This window comes from Exophiala mesophila (genome assembly GCF_000836275.1).
Source record: "Exophiala mesophila strain CBS 40295 unplaced genomic scaffold supercont1.4, whole genome shotgun sequence".
NCBI classification, from domain to species: domain Eukaryota; kingdom Fungi; phylum Ascomycota; class Eurotiomycetes; order Chaetothyriales; family Herpotrichiellaceae; genus Exophiala; species Exophiala mesophila.
In genome coordinates, this window is record NW_015622507.1 from 485,688 (window position 1) to 504,358 (window position 18,671).

Genomic DNA, 18,671 nt, shown 5'->3' on the forward strand with positions numbered 1-18,671 from the left:
CGCCTCAATAACAGGAAATCCACGTCTGTCATCTGCCCAATAATACATTCCTCTCCCATGTCTTGCCGACCTACATTCAATCCTTCGCCCCAACTCGTATGACCACACTGATTTCCAATGCCTTGGCCTCGCGGATCGCACAGGATAGGCAGGTACGTCCTACCCGAGCTATGATTGCATTTCGACCCTTCTCAGCACACCAACTTCGAGCCAGGATTTCCTTGCCACAGATCTTAGTGTAAGTCTCGGATCCATCTGGACAAGGCATCGCAGTTTCCACAGACGTATCAGTCACTGCAGAACTGTTCGACACACTGCTCGAGAGGCTTATGGTGTCGTGGTGATGTGGCGGCAGGACAGACCTGGCGTCGATGACCCACACCTCTGAATCATGTCTCCCACAAGGATTTGGAGGCTCTGCCACGTGGTCAAGCCCACGTCCCTCGTTGTCGACCCCAATAATGTCTGAGAGCGTCTTGGCTTCATATTTGTAGGTCGAGTGAAGAGGATGAGCCGGGATGTGTTCGTGTGCTTGGTGTTTGGGGGGAGGTCTTGTCTGCTCATAAGTTGCATCGCTAGAACCCGGAGCAAACGTCGCGTGCCCGTGAGGAAGTCGACATGGAAAAGCTGTGACAAAGTAGACCGCGCGATCCAGGCCGTACCTCACCTGTTTAGAGACGACGCGGGGGGAAAGTCCAGAGTCCTCTGCTGGTGGCGGACACGACAACAGCAGCTCGAACGAAGCCCAAGCTGAGAGAGGATGTTCTGGGCTCGAATCGGTGGCATTGCTGCTGGCAAGATGGACCTCGACTTTTCTCACTTCAATCTGCGTCTTGTCCTCATGATCCAAAACATGATCCGTCAGCATGCTGAATTCGCTGCTCATGATACCGCCTTTCCCGACTCCCAATGGGGTGCTGTCTTCGGCCAGTCGGTCGCCGTCAAAGATGCGTGGTCGTGATCTCGTGGTTGCAACCGGATAGGTCTTGAGCTTCACCCACCGGTCCACGAGCGGTTGCTTGGTGGCTTCGTATAGCGGCACAAAATTCGGCACCCAAATCCACCCCATCGACTCCTTAGTGCCATGGCTAGCTGCCATAACCCGTCCCACGATACTCGATTTAGACCACCAACTGCTTCCATCGCAGATAAAGCCCGAACCACGGAGTGGGTGGCTTCCTTCCCAACCCAACGTTCGAACCAGATGAGGTGCTGTATCATTCTCCAAGAGCGTGCCAATGAGAATGTCACAGATTGAGTTCCCGGGCAGAATAAGTCCCGACAGCCAACTGTGGGAGACCCATCCCCCAATTGTGGTGGGAGTTGCTGCATGCAAGTCAATGTAGAAATCTCCCAATCGACGGGTCGCCCCGACAGAACGGCTCTTGTTGTGGGTGTCGGCCTGGCTCTCGCATGTCATCGCGTCCATCAGAAACCTCTCCCTCTCCTCAATATCCACTTGACACAATTTCTCGCTGAGGCGCGCCCGCACTTCCTGGCTTCGAGGCCAACCAATAAAATCGGCAAATCGTATCAAACCCTCTACCATGACCTCTGGCTGTCTTGGGAGGATGGTAATATCACAGTCGTCATGGCTTGGCGCAGTGCTGGCCTTGCGTTCTTCATCGCTGTGGGAGAAGAGCTTCCCCAAGAAGCTCCCATGGTGTTGAGCGCCTGGTCTCGGAGGAGGAGATGTTGCCGTGGAAGCCACAGATGGCTTTGACTTTGGACGGATTGTCTTGACGTAGCTCAGTCCTATGAAGCGTCTAGCAGCAACAAGATCCCAGTCAACTTTGAGAGTCCGAAGTTTGTTGAAGTGATGAATTTCGTCACTCTTAAGTTCGAATGACTCGGAATGCAGAGCCACTCCTAGTCTCAATGCCGCATCCAATCGAACTACCAGTTCGACGGCGAGCAACATTTGAATCAAGAGCCATTTCCTCTCTGGGTCGACTGTCATATGTCCAGTGTCGTGATCATAATACGTTGTTCGACTGTGGAGAATCTTGCCAAATCGCAGCCTCGCTTCTGGTACGCTTAGGTCGAGCCACGCTCCAGGAGTGGTAAGGACTTTGACCAGTGCTTCAATTTGAACTTTGAGCCCTTCCTTGTCGGGTGGAACTTCATGACCCAATTTCTTGGGAGGGAACAGGATCATCGAGAAGAGATGATGATGGAGCTCGGAGGAGGTGAAACGATCAAGGATGGTGGTCCGCCATCCCCCCTCAACAACCTCATCCCGCAAATGGTGAAGGACCTCGAGCCGGTGCGCAAGCAATTCCATGGTAATGTCTCGCACCCCAACCGATCTCCAGACATGCGGCCCACCCTGAAAGAGCTTGACACGATCTTGGGTCGGGGCATGTTTACCAATCTTAGCGTTCAAGTCTTCGCTCTCCCTCCCTATCGCGAGCATCTTGAACGCTTCCAAGGTTGGAGCATTGGCAAGAGAAAGGTCGAGTTCGATATCTTTGCCGTGTTCTCGAACCTTGTCGTCTTGAAGGCCATCTGCCACTGGACGCTCGAGGAAATAGCGCATTCCCACTGTACCTGGCTCTTTGCCGTCCACACTGAGCATGTTGGGTCGTTCAAAGACACCGATTTCAAACATAGGCCTTTTGCCCGTGCCGAGTTTATCCAGTTTTGACGGCGGATCTGCCTTGGACGATGACCGATGGACTTCATCTGGGATAGGAAGATGAGCATGCAGCGTTGCCAGTGCAAAGCTTTCGTGGCGGAGATATCTCCTATCTTGCAAGTCCGAAATGTCGAGGTCGTTGTTCCACGGGAAGAAAGCCTGCGGGAAATACCGCCCACGACGACCCTTTTCCAGAACAAACTGTGGCGCGCCGGAGAACAACTGGTGCACATCGTCTTTGGTCAAGCCCTTTCCGGAGATCTTGTGAGACTTCGCACGTGCTTGTGGTTCAGGGCGCGTAGAAGCCTCGGCTTTGACCTGACCAACTGTTGTTACTGCTTGTCCGATGATGGGAGATTGTTCCGGGTGCTGGTTGGCAATATCCTGTGTTGGCGTAGCTGGCTGATTGCTGGTTTCTGGATGTACCTCCGTGATCTCAGGTTGAAACGCCTTTTCGATAGGATCAGCGCTCAGACGAGGTAGTCCGCGACTCTAGTCAAGAAACTTTCAGGGGACAAAGCATCAAGATGGACGACGGATGGACCTTACCTTTGGGAGGTGCGTCGAATCGTGCTCACTCGTCGACTCGCGTTCCCTACTTCCACTATTCCTTCGACCCAGTCGATGCAATAGCGATGGTTTATTTCCTGCATCACCTCTGTCGGCAGAACTGCTTCGTGTCTCTCGGGTAGACCCACCGGCGCTTTTATTCGACGACTTTCTTGTGAGTAGGTTCATTGCAATGGCTCTGAAAGGTGTGAGGAAACTGGTCCTCAGGATTGGTTTACATCATACGGATCATCCGGAGAGGTTGGGGTTGCATAAATTGTATAATGCTTGGCACCTATCGAATTGGGAAATTGCTAGCGGCTCACGTGTAAAGCTCACGTAAGCCTCGCCGCTTTTATATATGCTTACCATACTCATGGCTGACGCCCCTCTATCAGTCACGTGGGAGGCTGCCAACGCAGCCCCACTGGCTTTCCAATTCAACGCATGCGATGTCCCTGCGACCTCCATGCTCTGAGTCTGTCTCATAACGACAAGAGTTATAATTTGGTTATAATATGGGGAGGGCTATGTTTAAACCCTGGTTTGGACAGATTCTCTCTGCCTTCTCCACTGCCCACCTTTACACAGCTCGATATATACAAGTGGTATCAAAAGAGCGCATATTCCACCTAGAAGAACATACGTCCATCCATATCCCAAAGACGATGTTGACCTGTCAATGAGAGAGATTAGTATTGCCGCAAGAGAGCATCGCACAAGGTTTGTCTAGTATGATTGTCAGTCCATGGAAAATCGATATCTCTGGCTGGACACCCACACAAGCTATTATACCAGAACTTTGGGAAGGCATAATATCAATCATGAAAGTCATCGTAGCGTTCAAGATTGAGATGGATGTGTACCCAACTATTGCCGACAGATTTGTAAGCGGGACTCTTCAATCTTGGAAAGGAGATAGAACCCACGAATGAATTGCAGAGCCAATGGCACTGCAACCGATGCTTTACTCTCTAGGCACCATCCCCACGCCATGGTGCACCCTAGAAAGATGAGGATAAATCCTGGCATCGTGCGTAGTCGTGCTCGCTCGATGGAGAAACCGCCTTCGCCCGACACTTCGCCAGATCCATCGCTATGCCTTTCTGGAGTGACGCACCGCTTCTTCATCCTTTTGAATTCCCAATCCAACATTTTGCCCGTCATGGTCGATCCAAGCATCATACCACCTCCTGTCGATAGGTAACAGAGACCAAGAGTAGTCTCCGAGAGAAAGGGATATAGCTCGACGTAGGCTGAAGATATTGTCGCCGTAATTGTGTAGTTGACCGCGTACACGACCCCCGTGTAGAGCAGTGTAATGAGCACATCCGGATATACAAAGAAGATAAAGGGATTCAATATGGCATTGTTGGGGCTCGGTGCTTGTAGTGCTATTTGACGAGTTCCAATGGGCACCACGGGTATCCAGGCAAAATGAACGGCCTTTAGTGGCTTGATACTGCCATTCCCAACTATTGCTCTCATTGTCTCTGGCAAAAACCTGGAGCTCTATGAGTTTGAGGTTCGGTTTTCAAAGTGCAACATACCTACAAAAGAAGTATTAACAGGGAGATTACTGAGAAGATGGTTAGGAACCACATTATTGATCGCCAACCTAGTTGATCCGAAAGGATGCCTCCGATCACAGGCCCAACGCAGGGCGCCAGCTGTAAAAATGTCAACAAATATAACATTTGATCCATCAGGGAGACTCGTCTCACCATAGGACCAAGATTGAACATCCCGAAGAAACCTCCTCTTTCGTCTGGGCTTGAAATGTCGCCAATGACTCCAGCGCCTAAGGCAATCGCGCTCGCACACCCTCCTGCCTGAACCGCTCGTAAAAGGAGAAGCAACCAGAATGCATTGTTCGGCGTCAAGGCAAGACCGATACAAGACCCCACAAGGAGGCTCAAACAAACCAAGAAGATTGGACGACGGCCATATCGATCAGACAAAGGGCCCCAGAGCATCGGGGCTTCAGTGTCAAAGTTGAACAGTTAGGACAGTATGGCAGCTAATCGTCAACTTGAGGACTTACAGACTCCTTGCATTGCCAAGTATACTGTCACAGTCAAATTCATGGCCTCTATCGAGACCCCAAACTCTTTGCTTAATGTCGGGATTGCTGGAAAATATATGTTGGCAGGCAGGGGACTAGCATAGGGCATTAGTCATGGATACTGACAGAACCCTTGAAATATCGACTCGCCTTAAGATCCCAGCTAGTCCAACCATCCCCACGAGAAACCATTTTACCTTTCTATTGTAGACAGAATATGGCTCACAGAGAGTAATTTCACTCTCCTCAGCAATGACTGACCTCGACCGCGTAGGACCTCCAGATTGGAGCTGTTTCTCGGCATCGCCCATTGTCCAGCGGCTGATAGGTAATTCTGCTCAGTTCGTGCATGTACATCATAGTCTGTTCTACCGAGAGAGCAGAACTCGAATAATATGGCCAGGCGCAGATTTGGAAAATGACAGTTGTGAATAAGGTCTGCTAGCTCACTGGACGATAACATGGAGTTGCTAGGCTTATGGTCCGGCAGGCAAGGTCTGGTGGGACTTGTTCTCACTCCATGCTCCACTTCTTCAGAAAGAGATGCGCAGATAGGTTCTCTAGACAATTTTCAATTTCCTGTTCATGAAAAAGATTTCTACAGGACTCGTGGGAAGAGACATTGAGATCATTGTAACGATTGATCAACAAATTTGAGGATGCTATTGGCTGATCGTGATTGATCTTGTTGAAGATAAGCAAATGTGCTCACTTAGGTCTCAGGACCATCCACCCTGTAGGTGTTGGATTGCTTCCGCCTCGTCTACAACATCGGCATACTTCGCATCCAAATCAAACAAATTCGCATTTTGAATCTCAGGTGTCCGATCCCCGCATGCGCTTCCCACCACCTATCGAGTCATCAGATTGGCATATAACTGGTGGTCGTTTCCTTGCTCACCATCGGACGGAAGCCATGCTGCATAGCATCTAATGTTGTCGCCCTGACACAGCCTGAAGTGCTCACCCCACAGATAACAAGGGTATCAACATTCATACACTGAGACAACGGTCAATTCCTACTGTCCAGCTTTGACTAGAAGTCTCATACCTGCAGCTCTGACGCAAGAGTGGTGGCAAAGAACGCCGACGGATACTTTTTAACCACGATCACGTCGCCTTCGTCTGGTTTAAGTCCTTCTAGGCAGTCATCTAAGCCACGTTGGTCCCCTTTTAACCAGACGTCCAAGACCTTTGCCTTTCGCCAGAAGAGTCCTGCATCTGCCATGTCTGGTCGGGAGTATTCGACCTTGGTCCAAATCACTGGAACATTACCTATCCGAGCAGCCGTAAGCAGCCTTCGAATGGACTCTGGAGATGATGCGCCTTCAGGATTTGCTAACAAGGACAGGGGCGATCCTTCCGTAAAGTATGCCTTGCAAACATCAATGACAATGACAGCTGGGCGCAAGCCCCAACCCATCCGGTTCGCAAAGCCAGACTGCCTGTATGAGTTTGAACTGTTGTGATTGACAAGCTGCGACATTCTCGTCGTCCATCGAGTTGTAGAACTGGCCGCCAAGTTCAGAAATGAAAGATATTGTGCCTTGGGAACGAAGTTGGTGCGGATGCAATCTGCTCACCACAGGTTATTTCATTTGTGCATCTCATAGAAGAGGCCATGGAGGAAGGTGGGACTTCCTAGTGCCGACTTATCAATCTGGGCAACCTCCAGCGGCCGGCAAGGATTTCACCATAATCTGGGAGTAACTCCGGCAGATGCCGATAGATTCGCTCTCATCAGTGCAGCAATTCTCTTACATACCTGAGGTTGAGCCATAAGCTCTCAGGATTGAATTGTAGATTTGGATCAAACCACCTTCGCGTCCAAATTTCCCACCTTGAAAGGACACAGACATTAGGTAATATCCAGAGTACATAGATAGGGTTATCAATGACTCCGGCTGCGGTGTTGACAGATGCTGAAAGCAGTACCACCGTCTACCAACCCCTTGACCCAGAGATCCGCCAGGTACTAGATCCAGAGTTGGCTGCATTCCATGACCGATATCTGCAGTATGTTGAACCCGATGATGTGCGTCCATGGGATGCTGTAAAGACACGGTCCAGAAGACCATATCCTTCTGGAACATCTGAGCCCGTTTCTGTATCTCGAATCAAAAATATCAAATTGAAGAACTTTCCGGTCCGAGTTTTTTGGCCGCACGGACAACGACCTTCAAATGGATGGCCGGCCTTAGTCTGGTACCATGGTGGTGGATGGGCCTTAGGAAGTATTGAAAGCGAGAACGATTTTTGCACGAGAATGTGTATTGGTAGGCCAAATCTCTGAACCAGACAAAAGTATGCATCAAAGTCAATGTCATAGTTAACGATGAGGACAGATGCCGACTGTGTTGTTATCACGGTTGGATACAGATTGGCACCGGAGCATCCCTATCCTATCCCAGTCGAGGATTCACTTGCAGCAATGATGTGGGTACAAAGTGTGGAAGGTCGCCACGAACTTGGTATCGACCATCACCGGATAGCCGTGGGAGGCACTTCTGCGTATGTGCGCCCACGGTCTTAGGAAGTTCCTTTTATTCACAAGAAACGCAGGGGAGGGAATTTGTCGGTTGTCGTTGCTTTGAAGTCGTCTCTTCTACCGGAGTCAGTCCCTATTGTATTTCAACTGTTGATAGTCCCAGTCATCGATAACACAGCTACAACTACGACGGTATGGGCGTCTAGAGCAAAAGCTCCATGGTTGACACCTGCAAGAATGTTGTGGTATCGACGAATGTACCTCCCTGACATTGGCTGTGAGCGGGAATGGGAGGCTTCGCCTAACCTGGCTCCTGACAAGCTGCTGTCGAGGACACCTAACACTTGGATGGCGATAGCGGAGCAGGACTTATTGGCACCAGAGGCGATTGCATTCTCAGAGAACCTGCGACGACTTGACGTCGACGTGGAAGTGGAAATGTATCCAGGGATGACACATACGATCCTTGCCATGAATGGTCAGCTACTCTCGTCTGCCTTAGGCCAGGCACATTTAAAGCGTATGAATCTGGTATCATAGCTAACACTTTATTTAGGGGTTTTGACAATGGGGAAGAAACTTGTCAACGATTGTGGACACGCGTTAAGGGCTGCATTTGAGCGCTCCAAACCATCAGTACAGTGTAAGGATGACCACATAGTGTGAGGTTGATCCCGGTGAGGCTTAATCGTCTCTACTACTGTACCTTTAAAAGTAGAAGATCTAAATTGCAAGTTATCCTAATTCTTTCGATAGCCGAAGATTTTGGTTGCATATTGAATGCCTAATTTGAGCATTGTTGAAGTAGTGCCTTCGCTTTCTCGGATCGCGGGATCATCACAGTTTCGAACTTCCCAGGTGCACTATTGGAATAGCATTAGACGTTGATCTCCACTGGAACTGGTGAGAAACACTTACTTGGACAAACCATTCGTGAACGTCACAGAAGGGGTGATCTCGCAGCCGTCCTTGTCCAATGGGCAGCGGAGCTCCATAGTAGCAAGTAAGGTGGTGATCATGATGTAGACTCCAGCCGTAGCTAGCCACTGTCCGGGACAGACCCTGCGGCCAAACCCGAATGGCCCTTCCGGCAATGGCTCTCCTCTTCCACCTTCTGCCTTTGAGATATATCGGTCTGGATCGAACGTGTCCGGATCTTTGTAGTATCGCTCGTCATGGGTCATGGCATACGCATTGGCGAACACCACACTGCCTTTCGGGATGAACATGCCTTTGTAAACATCATCTTCCACAGTTGCATGTGGAACACCAACAGGAGATAATGGACACCATCGGGTTGTCTCCTGAATTAAACGCTCAATGTAGGGCAGCTTGTCTCGGTCATCGAACGAAGGCAAGCGGTCTAATCCTACGACTGCGTCGATTTCGGCTCGTGCTTTCTTCTGTAGTTCCTGGTGAAGAACCAGGTTGAGAATGCAGACCATGATTGTTGACCACGTTGTATTTCCTCCAGCAATCGAGATCGCGCCGGCGGCACCTTTCAAATCGGCAATGGTTGCCTCGTTCGGCGTTCCCGACTCAGCATTTTTGATATAACGCTCAAGATGTGTACGCATAAAGGATGGCATTGTGGCATTGCCTCTGCGGATTTCGGGTTCTGTCACATCCCATGGAGCATCATGCAGAGTCTGAATGTACGGTTTCGAGGTTCGAGCGTGCTCCAGTGGGCCAAACTTCAAAAGCCAGCTCGGCACGTGTTTCAGGAGTGGAAAAAAGTCCACAATAGATGCGCCAGGTACACCACCCTTGCCGGTTGCCTCTTCCGCGTCAATCGCCATTCTGATATATGGATCGTCTCTGCGAGTGACGCCCAGGCCAAATCCAATACGCAAGACAACGGCTGTTGAGAACTGTCTAAGGATAATGTCCCATTCTCGAGGATTGACGAGGATCTGACTTGTCGCCTGACGAGCTTCTTGCTCTTGGATTGGTCTGTATGCTCTACATGCCGTCTGAGTGAAAGAAGTCTGCAAGAGCTTCCGGTGCAATTTGAATTGTTTTCCCCACCGAAGAAACGTCAGCGTGATACCCCATCCCATTCTAGATATGAATAAATAAGTATTGTAACAAACGAGGTCATGGCTTGACTCACACCTCAAATAGAACGAAACGAGGCCTGTCACTGTACTTCTGACCCTTCTTAACTAACAGATCGTGGCAGGCTTGAACGCTGTTCAATACCACGATGTGTCGGCCAAGAACATTGAAATATAGAACATCAGAATCTGATGGTGATAATTAGCTAATGTCAGTAGAGGATCGCCAGCGGTAACTTTACCGTATTCTAATCCCCATTGAGTGTACTGATACTCAGGATGGGCTTCAGGAATGACGCGGAGATGACCTATAATAGGCTCTCCGGGTGGCCCAGGTGGTAGTTGGACTTTGTATGTTTTGCGGACCCAACCTAGGTAGGACGAGCAGAGGAGAGCCAGGAGTAGTGCCGTCAATGCAATCTGGACAGTCAGCCACGATGAAGTCATATCGAAGATGGACTTTCCCGGACTTGTTGGCAATCGATAAACGCAGGCTGATGTGTGTTCCGGATTTTATCATGTCCAGCCATTGGGCTCGCCTCTGTTGGTCTTGAAACAAATCTTCTATTGATGGTCGATGAAAGTGCTTCAGATAACAGCAACTATCTAGTACATGCTAGTGGTTCTGCAGTAACCGACAAGAAGATGCTGAAGATCGCCGGCAGCAACCTGGGATTTGCCGGCCGACAATTCCCTGCCGCCGGCTGGCAGATAATCATACATACAAGTCGGACCCACCCGAGAGACAAGTCTCCAAAAGATTGTGCACGTCACTGTTTTATTCGCTAGTAGAATGTGACCAGCCTGGGTGAGCGACGGGGATGCCGGAAATTGCCACCAAACCACAAGGCTATCGACCGTGATCGTGACAGTCGAGCTCGAAGATCAAGTAGACCTCACGCTGACCGACCAGTCTTCTGATGCGTGAAGCTGCTCTTGCTCTGCTGCCTTGGAGGCGTCATGATCAACAACATTTCCCAAGAACCAGCTCGAGGTGCGAGAGCGAACTCCGCCTATGCAACAGTACCATCACTGTCAGATCCTTACGCATATCAAACGGGATTTGGGAACCGATTCTCCACGGAGGCAATACCCGGAGTGCTACCACAGGCACGCAACACACCACAGAGATGCAAATATGATCTCTTCTCTGAGCAGCTAAATGGCACACCATTTGTCTCTGCCCGAAATTCCCAATCGCATGCTTGGTTTTATAGAATTCGACCCTCCGTGGCGCATGGGCCTGTGAGGAAACTGCCTTGGGATCACAGCTTGGAGGCCAACTTCTCAGCCTCCCGATCCAACATCCACTTTCTACCCAACGACCAGTCTTGGGGTAAATTCCACTTTCCTGATGAACCTGGTTCTGTTGACTTCATCCGTGGCCTGAAAACCATTGGCGGGCATGGAGACGCAACGAATAAGGAAGGCCTGGCGGTTCACATCTACACAGCGAACAGATCGATGAAGAAAACAGCATTTTGTAACAACGATGGCGACTTTCTCATAATTCCGCAACACGGCCGGCTGGATATCCAGACAGAATTCGGCCACATGATGGTTCGTCCAGGAGAGCTAGCAGTGATTCAAGCCGGAATCCGGTTCCTGGTCAAGCTACCCGATGGAGCTGCGAGGGGTTACGTACAGGAGATCTTCGGGTGCCACTACGAACTGCCAGAGCTGGGACCTGTAGGCTCCAATGGAATGGCCATGCCTAGGGATTTTGAGTATCCTCTTGCCAGTTTCGACGTTGACCAAACTCCATGGACTATCATAGTTAAGCTGGCTGGGCAGCTCTTCGAATACGATCAAGATCACACGCCTTTCGATGTGGTCGCGTGGCATGGGAACTATGTGCCCTACAAATACGCATTGGAAAAGTTCGTCAACTCGGCAACAGTGGATAGAGAGCAAAGCGATCCTTCGATATACTGTGTTCTAATGGCAAAATCGAAGACCCCGGGAATCGCCTTGACTGAATTTCTGGTGTTCACTCCCCGATGGAATGTGGCAACCAACAGCTTCAGGCCCCCATACTATCACCGAAACGTTTGTACTGAGTTGATGGGGATGGTTTGCGGAGAGTGGAACGGCTCAGCAACACTTCTCGAGCCAGGTGGTCTTACGTATGAGCCAAGCTTGATGCCACATGGTGGTGAGTGAACTCGACCTAGAATACATATTGAGTCTCCTATTGACCTTCTTTGATTTCCAGAGTCATATAATAGATGGAAGGAAGCCACGGCTGAGGAGCTTGTACCTCAACGAGTGAATGAAGGCACAATCGGTATGAGTTCAACATACACCCAAAGTAGCGGAGTTCTAACAAAATTTTCAGCGTTCATGATGCATATAGGAGGGCACGTCTCATTGACAAATTTTGCACTCGAACAGAGTGGAGCACTCCACGGTATGTCGACATCTTTGATACAGGTCTCCAATGCTGACCTGCGCTACAGAGCCTCAAACGACCCTATGGGATGGCTTCGAGGGGGGCTTCCTGGATCACCTGAAGCAGGTAAATAAGGATCTGAACGCCGCTGGATTACCTAGTCTGGAAACATACAATCTGGCTAGGTAGTCCCTACGCCCTGAGACTTCTGATAGCTGAGCGCACTCTTGAGAAAAACTTAAACGATAGAGGAATGGGCATATAAGGCGGCACTACTGATTATCCACATGCTCTGCTTCTTCGGTTGGGGAATGCGAGCTTATACATCCTTATCAGTCTTCAACCTTTTTGTGGACATAGGTTTCCTACATCACAACTGTGCCGAGGATCCGGCCCACCAGCCCGTGCCACACCCCCGCCAAAGTAGTCTAAGTAGGTAATTGTTCATTGCCGATGACTGTACCAGTATTGATAAGGGCTGCCGCATCAATGAAAAGACAGGACCTCGATTCCCAATCAATGACAGTGATACTACGAGTATTCCACTCCTTGGAACCGAGCGATTAAGGACAGCGCGTGCGCCGCAGATGGATTTACCTAATGCTCCAGCTCTCGAGCGATTACCGCGTTGTCCGAGTCCCAAGTTCAGAAGAGCCCCTATAGCTTGCCGCCGATGTCGCCGCCTACGCACCAAATGCCGACATATTGGTGCTATAGCCCCCTGTGAAGCGTGCAGAGAGACAGGCCACGATTGTATCTTTCCAGAGAGAGGCTATCCGGATTTAGATCGTTCATTTCGACGTGAAAGAAGTCGAAAAAGCTCAAGTCATGATGGCCATGTCAGTTCAACGAGGCAACTACTATCTCCAGAGCTAATATGTCCCTCTGAACCTTCGCAATTTTCATCAACTGGAAGCCCGATGACGGCCAACACTGGCCACAATCGGGAACCCAGATCGCTCCCTACAAGTCATGTCTCAGACCTGACGTCCAAACCAACTTCGGGAAACTGGGGACTCCTGCCTCCTTTAGAAGAAGTGGTGGAAGCGTGTCAAGTTTTCATCAAGTCATACTTCCAGCTTGGCTTCCTTCCAAAGACACACTTCTTCGAGCGCCTGAGGAAAGACAAGGAGAGCATAAGTGTTTTCCTACTGCTGAGTATCCTGGGTATCTCTGCGAGGGTTACTCCGAGCCTCGTCAAGCGTTATGGGACTGGACAGAATGCCGCAGAGACTTTTCTCCAATTAGCGGGAAGCTTAGTTCTTGACCACTTATACCGGCCGAGCTTGGACGGTGTGCAAGGATTCTTCCTGATGAGTCTTGCTGAATGGGGCAAAGGCGATAAGCACCGGAGCTCCATCCATATGGGAATTGCAGTTCGCATGGCGGGTATCCTACGCCTTCATCGAGAAGAAGTCTACCAATTGCCAGCCGATGCAACTCCAGATCAGATTGTCCAATCTGAAGTCGCTAGAAGAACATTTTGGATGTTGGAAAACCACGACAGCTTATATTCAGGGTATACATCTCCGACTTCTTTTTGCTTGACCGACATTACGACACGATTGCCTTGCGAAGAGCATGAATTCGCTTTCGGCATAGCCCCTCGATCTCGGGCTTGTCTGGTAGGGACAGCATCAGCTGAAACAGATCGAGAATCAACGGAGGCGCAAAAGAGATCGCTATTCGCAACCTTGATTCAATGCCATAATCTATGGGGACAGATCGCTCGCCGTGTGGCTCGAAACGAGATGATTCACCAAGACGCAACAAGTCCAGGGTTGGACACGTCGCTGACTGAAAGCGACTACAAGAGACTATCGGATCGACTAAAAGACTTCGAAAGTACGCTTCCTCCAAGGCACCAATGGTCCATATGGAATCTTCGTGGCTTTAGAGCTGAAGGACTTGACCTGGCATATCTGTCAGTGGTCATGGTTCTGAAGCTGAGCAACATTATCCTCCGTCGAAGCTATGCTCAAGAGATTACTGATAAATTCAACATTGAAATCGACGACAGACACCATAACTCCTCTTCACAACCTCCAGGAGATCTTCGAGATACCATCATCGCTGATTTAGTGGCTAACATGGTTATCCTCGATGAACAGATTAAAGCCTTTTTCGCTTTACGGTCTCCTGACCAAGGGTTCCCAGCTTTTATAGTCTTTTGCATATACACCTGCGGCTCACTGGCTAACTACCTTCTACAATCCCAAAATCTGGCCAACTCGGCTATGCTGGCTGCTGCACGACCTGCTGAGATCTTGGGATTCTCAATCCAATCACTAAAGGTTCTTCAGGACTCTTGGCCTATGGCACAACGCTGGAGTCATGCCTTGAGCAAGGCTTGTCAGCCACGGGACCTGATTCAAATGGATGGCAATGAAAGTCGATCTGATATTGAGAAACAGCCCCTAAACAATGGAACCACAACCAACACTGATGCAGACCACAGTCAAGCAAACATATCTCTGGGAATGGAGCTGTCCGGGAGTCGAATTCGCTCGGAACACTCGGTTCAGGACCTCAGCGACAACAACAACAACAACAACAAGGCCAGCGACACAATTGAAGACACAAATTTCTCCCTAGAGACGTGGGATGATTCATTTCTCGGTCCCTCTTGGACAAAAAATTTGGACTCGGAACTGGCGCTCTATCTTTGGCCAGGTGGTGAGATTTTGAACCAAGAGTTTCAACCCTGGTGACTTTAGACCATCTAGTCATTCAAGAGATGATTTTGAATTAGATGTAGAACGTAAGATCATATGCACAGAACGATCATTCATCGATTTTGAGCACACCATACTGTGGCGCCTGACCAGCAACTCCAACATCCGTGACATATTCGTCCCAATGCTTCAATAGTTCTTCCAACTTTTCCGGATAACGATCACTGACATCATCTCTCTCCCCTAGATCTTCAGAAAGATTGTATAGTTGCCACGAGCCAGAGCCATATGGTGGCTGAATTAGAACCGCTTTCCATTTGCCTTTGCGTAGGGCCTGCTGATTAAAAAGCTCCCATCCAACAACTGTGTCGCTGTCGTGAATACAAGGCTGGCTTTGAATATCTGATAGGTGAGGGACCCACGAGCGTCCACGAACACTAGCCACTTTTCGCCCATTATATGTTGTCCCTGGATGATTAGTTCCTGCCAGCTCTAGGATCGTCGGCAAGATGTCCATGACAGTGGCAAAAGAGTGGTCAATTCCCCCTGCTCCTGTTGTTGACGTGATAAGTGGAGGATACCGAATCAGAAGCGGAACTCTTATGCCACCTTCGCTGGAGAAGCTCTTGTAAAGACGAGAAGGCGCTGTCCCTGCCGATGCCCATCGAGGGCCATACCAGGTATAGCTATTTTTCTCCCCAATATTGTTAATCGAATTATCGTAATACTTTGCGATATGATCAAATATGTTCTCAGTAATGACAGGGTACGCTTCTAATAATAAGCCTTCGGCGCCATTATCCGACATGAACAAGACGAAGGTATCGTCCAGCTCTTCGGTCGATCGCAAGTAGTTGAGGACACGACCGATTTGCGAATCCATGTTCTGGACCATGGCCGCATACACCTCCATCAATCGCGAAGAGTACTTTCGTTCCTCTTCCGTTAGGGTGTTCCATTCACGGCATAAGAGACGATCTAAGGAAGGTGCAACAACTTCGTGAGGCTGGACACCCTTAGGGATAAGACCTAATTCTTCAAGCCTCTTCAGGCGATGTTGTCGGAGTACATCAGGTCCCTCGTCATAGCGACCTAGGTAGTCGTCTCGGTCGTTTTTGGGAGCTTGTAGAGGCCAGTGTGGTGCAGCGAATGGTAAATATGCGAAAAAAGGTTGCCTTGCCTGCTGTTCAGTACGACTGCCGAGATACTCTAGTAATTTCGTTGCGTAGAATTCTGAAGAGTAAAAGTTAGGATCGAGATCTGTAGGAGAGACATAAGTATCGTCCTCGACATAAAAAACATTTGCCGCTTTTAGGATCGGCGGAAGTCTTTCGTCGGCATCAAACTGAGGCTCCCAGCCATAGTGGTTTGCGGCTCCCTTTGTGGAACTTAGCTGGAATGTTCGAATGGAAGACATTGCAGCTTAGGATAGAGGCTTACCGGAAGCAAGGCAAAAGACCGATCAAAACCTCGCTTCGACGGATAACGATCTTCTGTTAAGCCTAGATGCCATTTACCCGCCATCGCAGTGAAATAACCCGCATCTCTCAGAAGCTCAGGCATGGCTACGACTTTATCATTTAAGTATCCTTCGTAGCCAGGTTGCCCCTTTTGGAATTCCTGCAGCGTTTCGGCCATGGTGCCAATGCCGGCAATATCTATCATCACATAAGCCGCCTATTTCTTCAAATTTCGGACGAGCATGGAGACACCTACGATGATCGGTGCCACTCATCAGCATAGAGCGGGTTGGAGAACATGCTGACGCAGAGTGGAAATCAGTAAACCTCAGCCCATCTGCAGCAAGGCTGTCTAGGTTAGGAGTTCGAATCTCGCTCCCAAAACATCCCACGTCCGAGAATCCAAGATCGTCAGCAACGATGACTAGAAAGTTTGGCCTTTTGTCTGGCATGGTCCTTGGTGAATAAGGGTGTCAACCTCGACGATACTAAAAGTTCTGTAGGCAAAATCAAGATTTTCACCAGGTATATGATTCGGAAGACAGTTGCCAATAGTGGTAATTATCCAATAGCAAAGTTTCCCAGGTACGTAGAACGAAAGTACGAATGGCCAGAAGCAATTTCTACACCGTTGCTAGATGAGTTTAGCTGACTCATCACCCAGGCTACTTGGACAGCTAGGTGTGTCTTCAGGGCCCCCGCAGCTATCGTGTTCGTACGCCGGCAGGCAGTTCTCATGCCGTTGCCGGAAATGATAAGTGAGATAAGTATAGCGATAAGATGACTCGGATTGAAAAGAAAGATATCTGGCTGTGATTTTGTACTGGCTTAGCACGGGAGCTAGCAACCAATAGCAGCCTTTAATACCTACACTAACCTTCTCGCTAAAAGCTAGCTTCGAATATCTTCCGGCATCATGCTAGGGTGAGTTGAAATTGGGTAAACTCCATAGGTTAGATTTTTGATAAACACAACCTAGATGAAGGCGGCAAGAGATATTGCTCCCTATCAATATGATGTGCATCTTGAAGGGGTTCGACGACATGAGGTGTAACGGGCTGTCCGGATAGATGCATTGTTATATCTTGATCAACAACCCTGCATCTTCAGCTAGCAAACCCAGTACAACCTATCTCTTCATTCCGTCGAGAAGAGTTTCGATCTTCTACTTCCAGAAAACCAAATCATCCTGCGATGATGACTTCCGATATGATGGAGATCTCGGAGAAGGTACCCGAAGACATCGCTACCAAGGAAATGGGGTCTTCTTCTTCTTCAGGAAATGACGCTGCCGAGCAAGATGTTCCTGACTGGACAGAAGAAGAAGAAAAGAAGCTCGTTCGAAAGTAAGGGGATTTCAACCTTCCCAAGGTCTTTCGATTGCCGGTGGCTAACAACAAATTCTCTTTATTAGGATCGATTTTATCGTTTTGCCTCTCGTCTTGCTGGGCTTTTATGTCTTGCAACTCGATCGAGCAAACATGTACGCCTTCCCCGATCGGTAGTTGCACATTGCTGACTTCTGAAAAGTGGGAGTGCCTTGACAGACTTTTTCTTTCGGGATGTGGGCATTACTCAGGCTCAATTCAACGTCGGCCAACAGCTTCTATCTCTTGGGATTGTGTTACTTGAAGTCTGTCAGCCCGACGAATTCTACAAGGCGTCAATTGACCTGAATCTTAGATACCAAGTAATTATATCCTGTACCGTGTTGGGCCCTCGTGGTGGATTAGTGTACAGATTGTCGCATGGTAAGACTATTGATCTCTCTCTTTTTCTGGTGAAAGCTCTAATCTTGATACGTCCAAGGGGACTTGTGGCCACATTCCAAGCATTTCAAACAAACACGGGTGGTTTCATAGCGACAAGGTTACTTCTTGGGTAGGTCAAAGTTGGCTTAAACCCTGATCAATCGAGCTTTGGCAGACTAATAAACGATTCTAGCATGACTGAGGCTGGTTTCATTCCAGCCGTGCTATGGGTGATCACGCAGTGGTACAAACGAGACGAAACCAGTAAACGATTTGCAATTCTATTCCTCGGCAGTCCAATTGGAACGGGAAGCGGGGGCCTTATAGCCTACGGCATGTGAGTGTTTCAGCATCTTGTGGAACCCCAGGCCGCTGAACTTCCTAATAGATTGCAAATGAGAGGTATTGGCGGATTGGCGGGATGGCAGTGGCTATTCATTGTAGGTGTATCACCAATTTTTGCTGTGATTTGTACTGACCTAGTTTGGTTCCTAGCTCGAGGGCATCTTTACAATCCTCGTGGGAGTCGTCTTCTTCTGCTTCTTTCCCATTAGTACCCGCGAGTCGTCCACGCGGATAGGAATTCGCTACTTTAA

At 49.2% G+C, this 18,671-nt stretch overlaps 2 protein-coding genes across 2 annotated transcripts; both read right to left on the reverse strand.

Annotated features, from left to right (window-relative positions):
• Window positions 1-76: 76 nt before the first annotated feature.
• Window positions 77-6,738, reverse strand: PV10_05429 (uncharacterized protein; the record flags this gene model as incomplete). Its single annotated transcript, XM_016370102.1, has 9 exons — window positions 77-3,130; window positions 3,188-3,386; window positions 4,191-4,691; window positions 4,742-4,857; window positions 4,912-5,168; window positions 5,232-5,347; window positions 6,033-6,103; window positions 6,154-6,252; window positions 6,304-6,738. The coding sequence occupies 9 exons, from the start codon at window positions 6,736-6,738 to the stop codon at window positions 77-79; spliced, it is 4,848 nt and encodes a 1,615-aa protein (XP_016222395.1).
• A 1,786-nt stretch (window positions 6,739-8,524) lies between these two features.
• Window positions 8,525-10,244, reverse strand: PV10_05430 (uncharacterized protein; the record flags this gene model as incomplete). Its single annotated transcript, XM_016370103.1, has 4 exons — window positions 8,525-8,603; window positions 8,659-9,801; window positions 9,854-9,986; window positions 10,040-10,244. 4 exons carry the CDS (start codon window positions 10,242-10,244, stop codon window positions 8,525-8,527), a joined length of 1,560 nt encoding a protein of 519 aa, XP_016222396.1.
• Window positions 10,245-18,671: the final 8,427 nt, after the last annotated feature.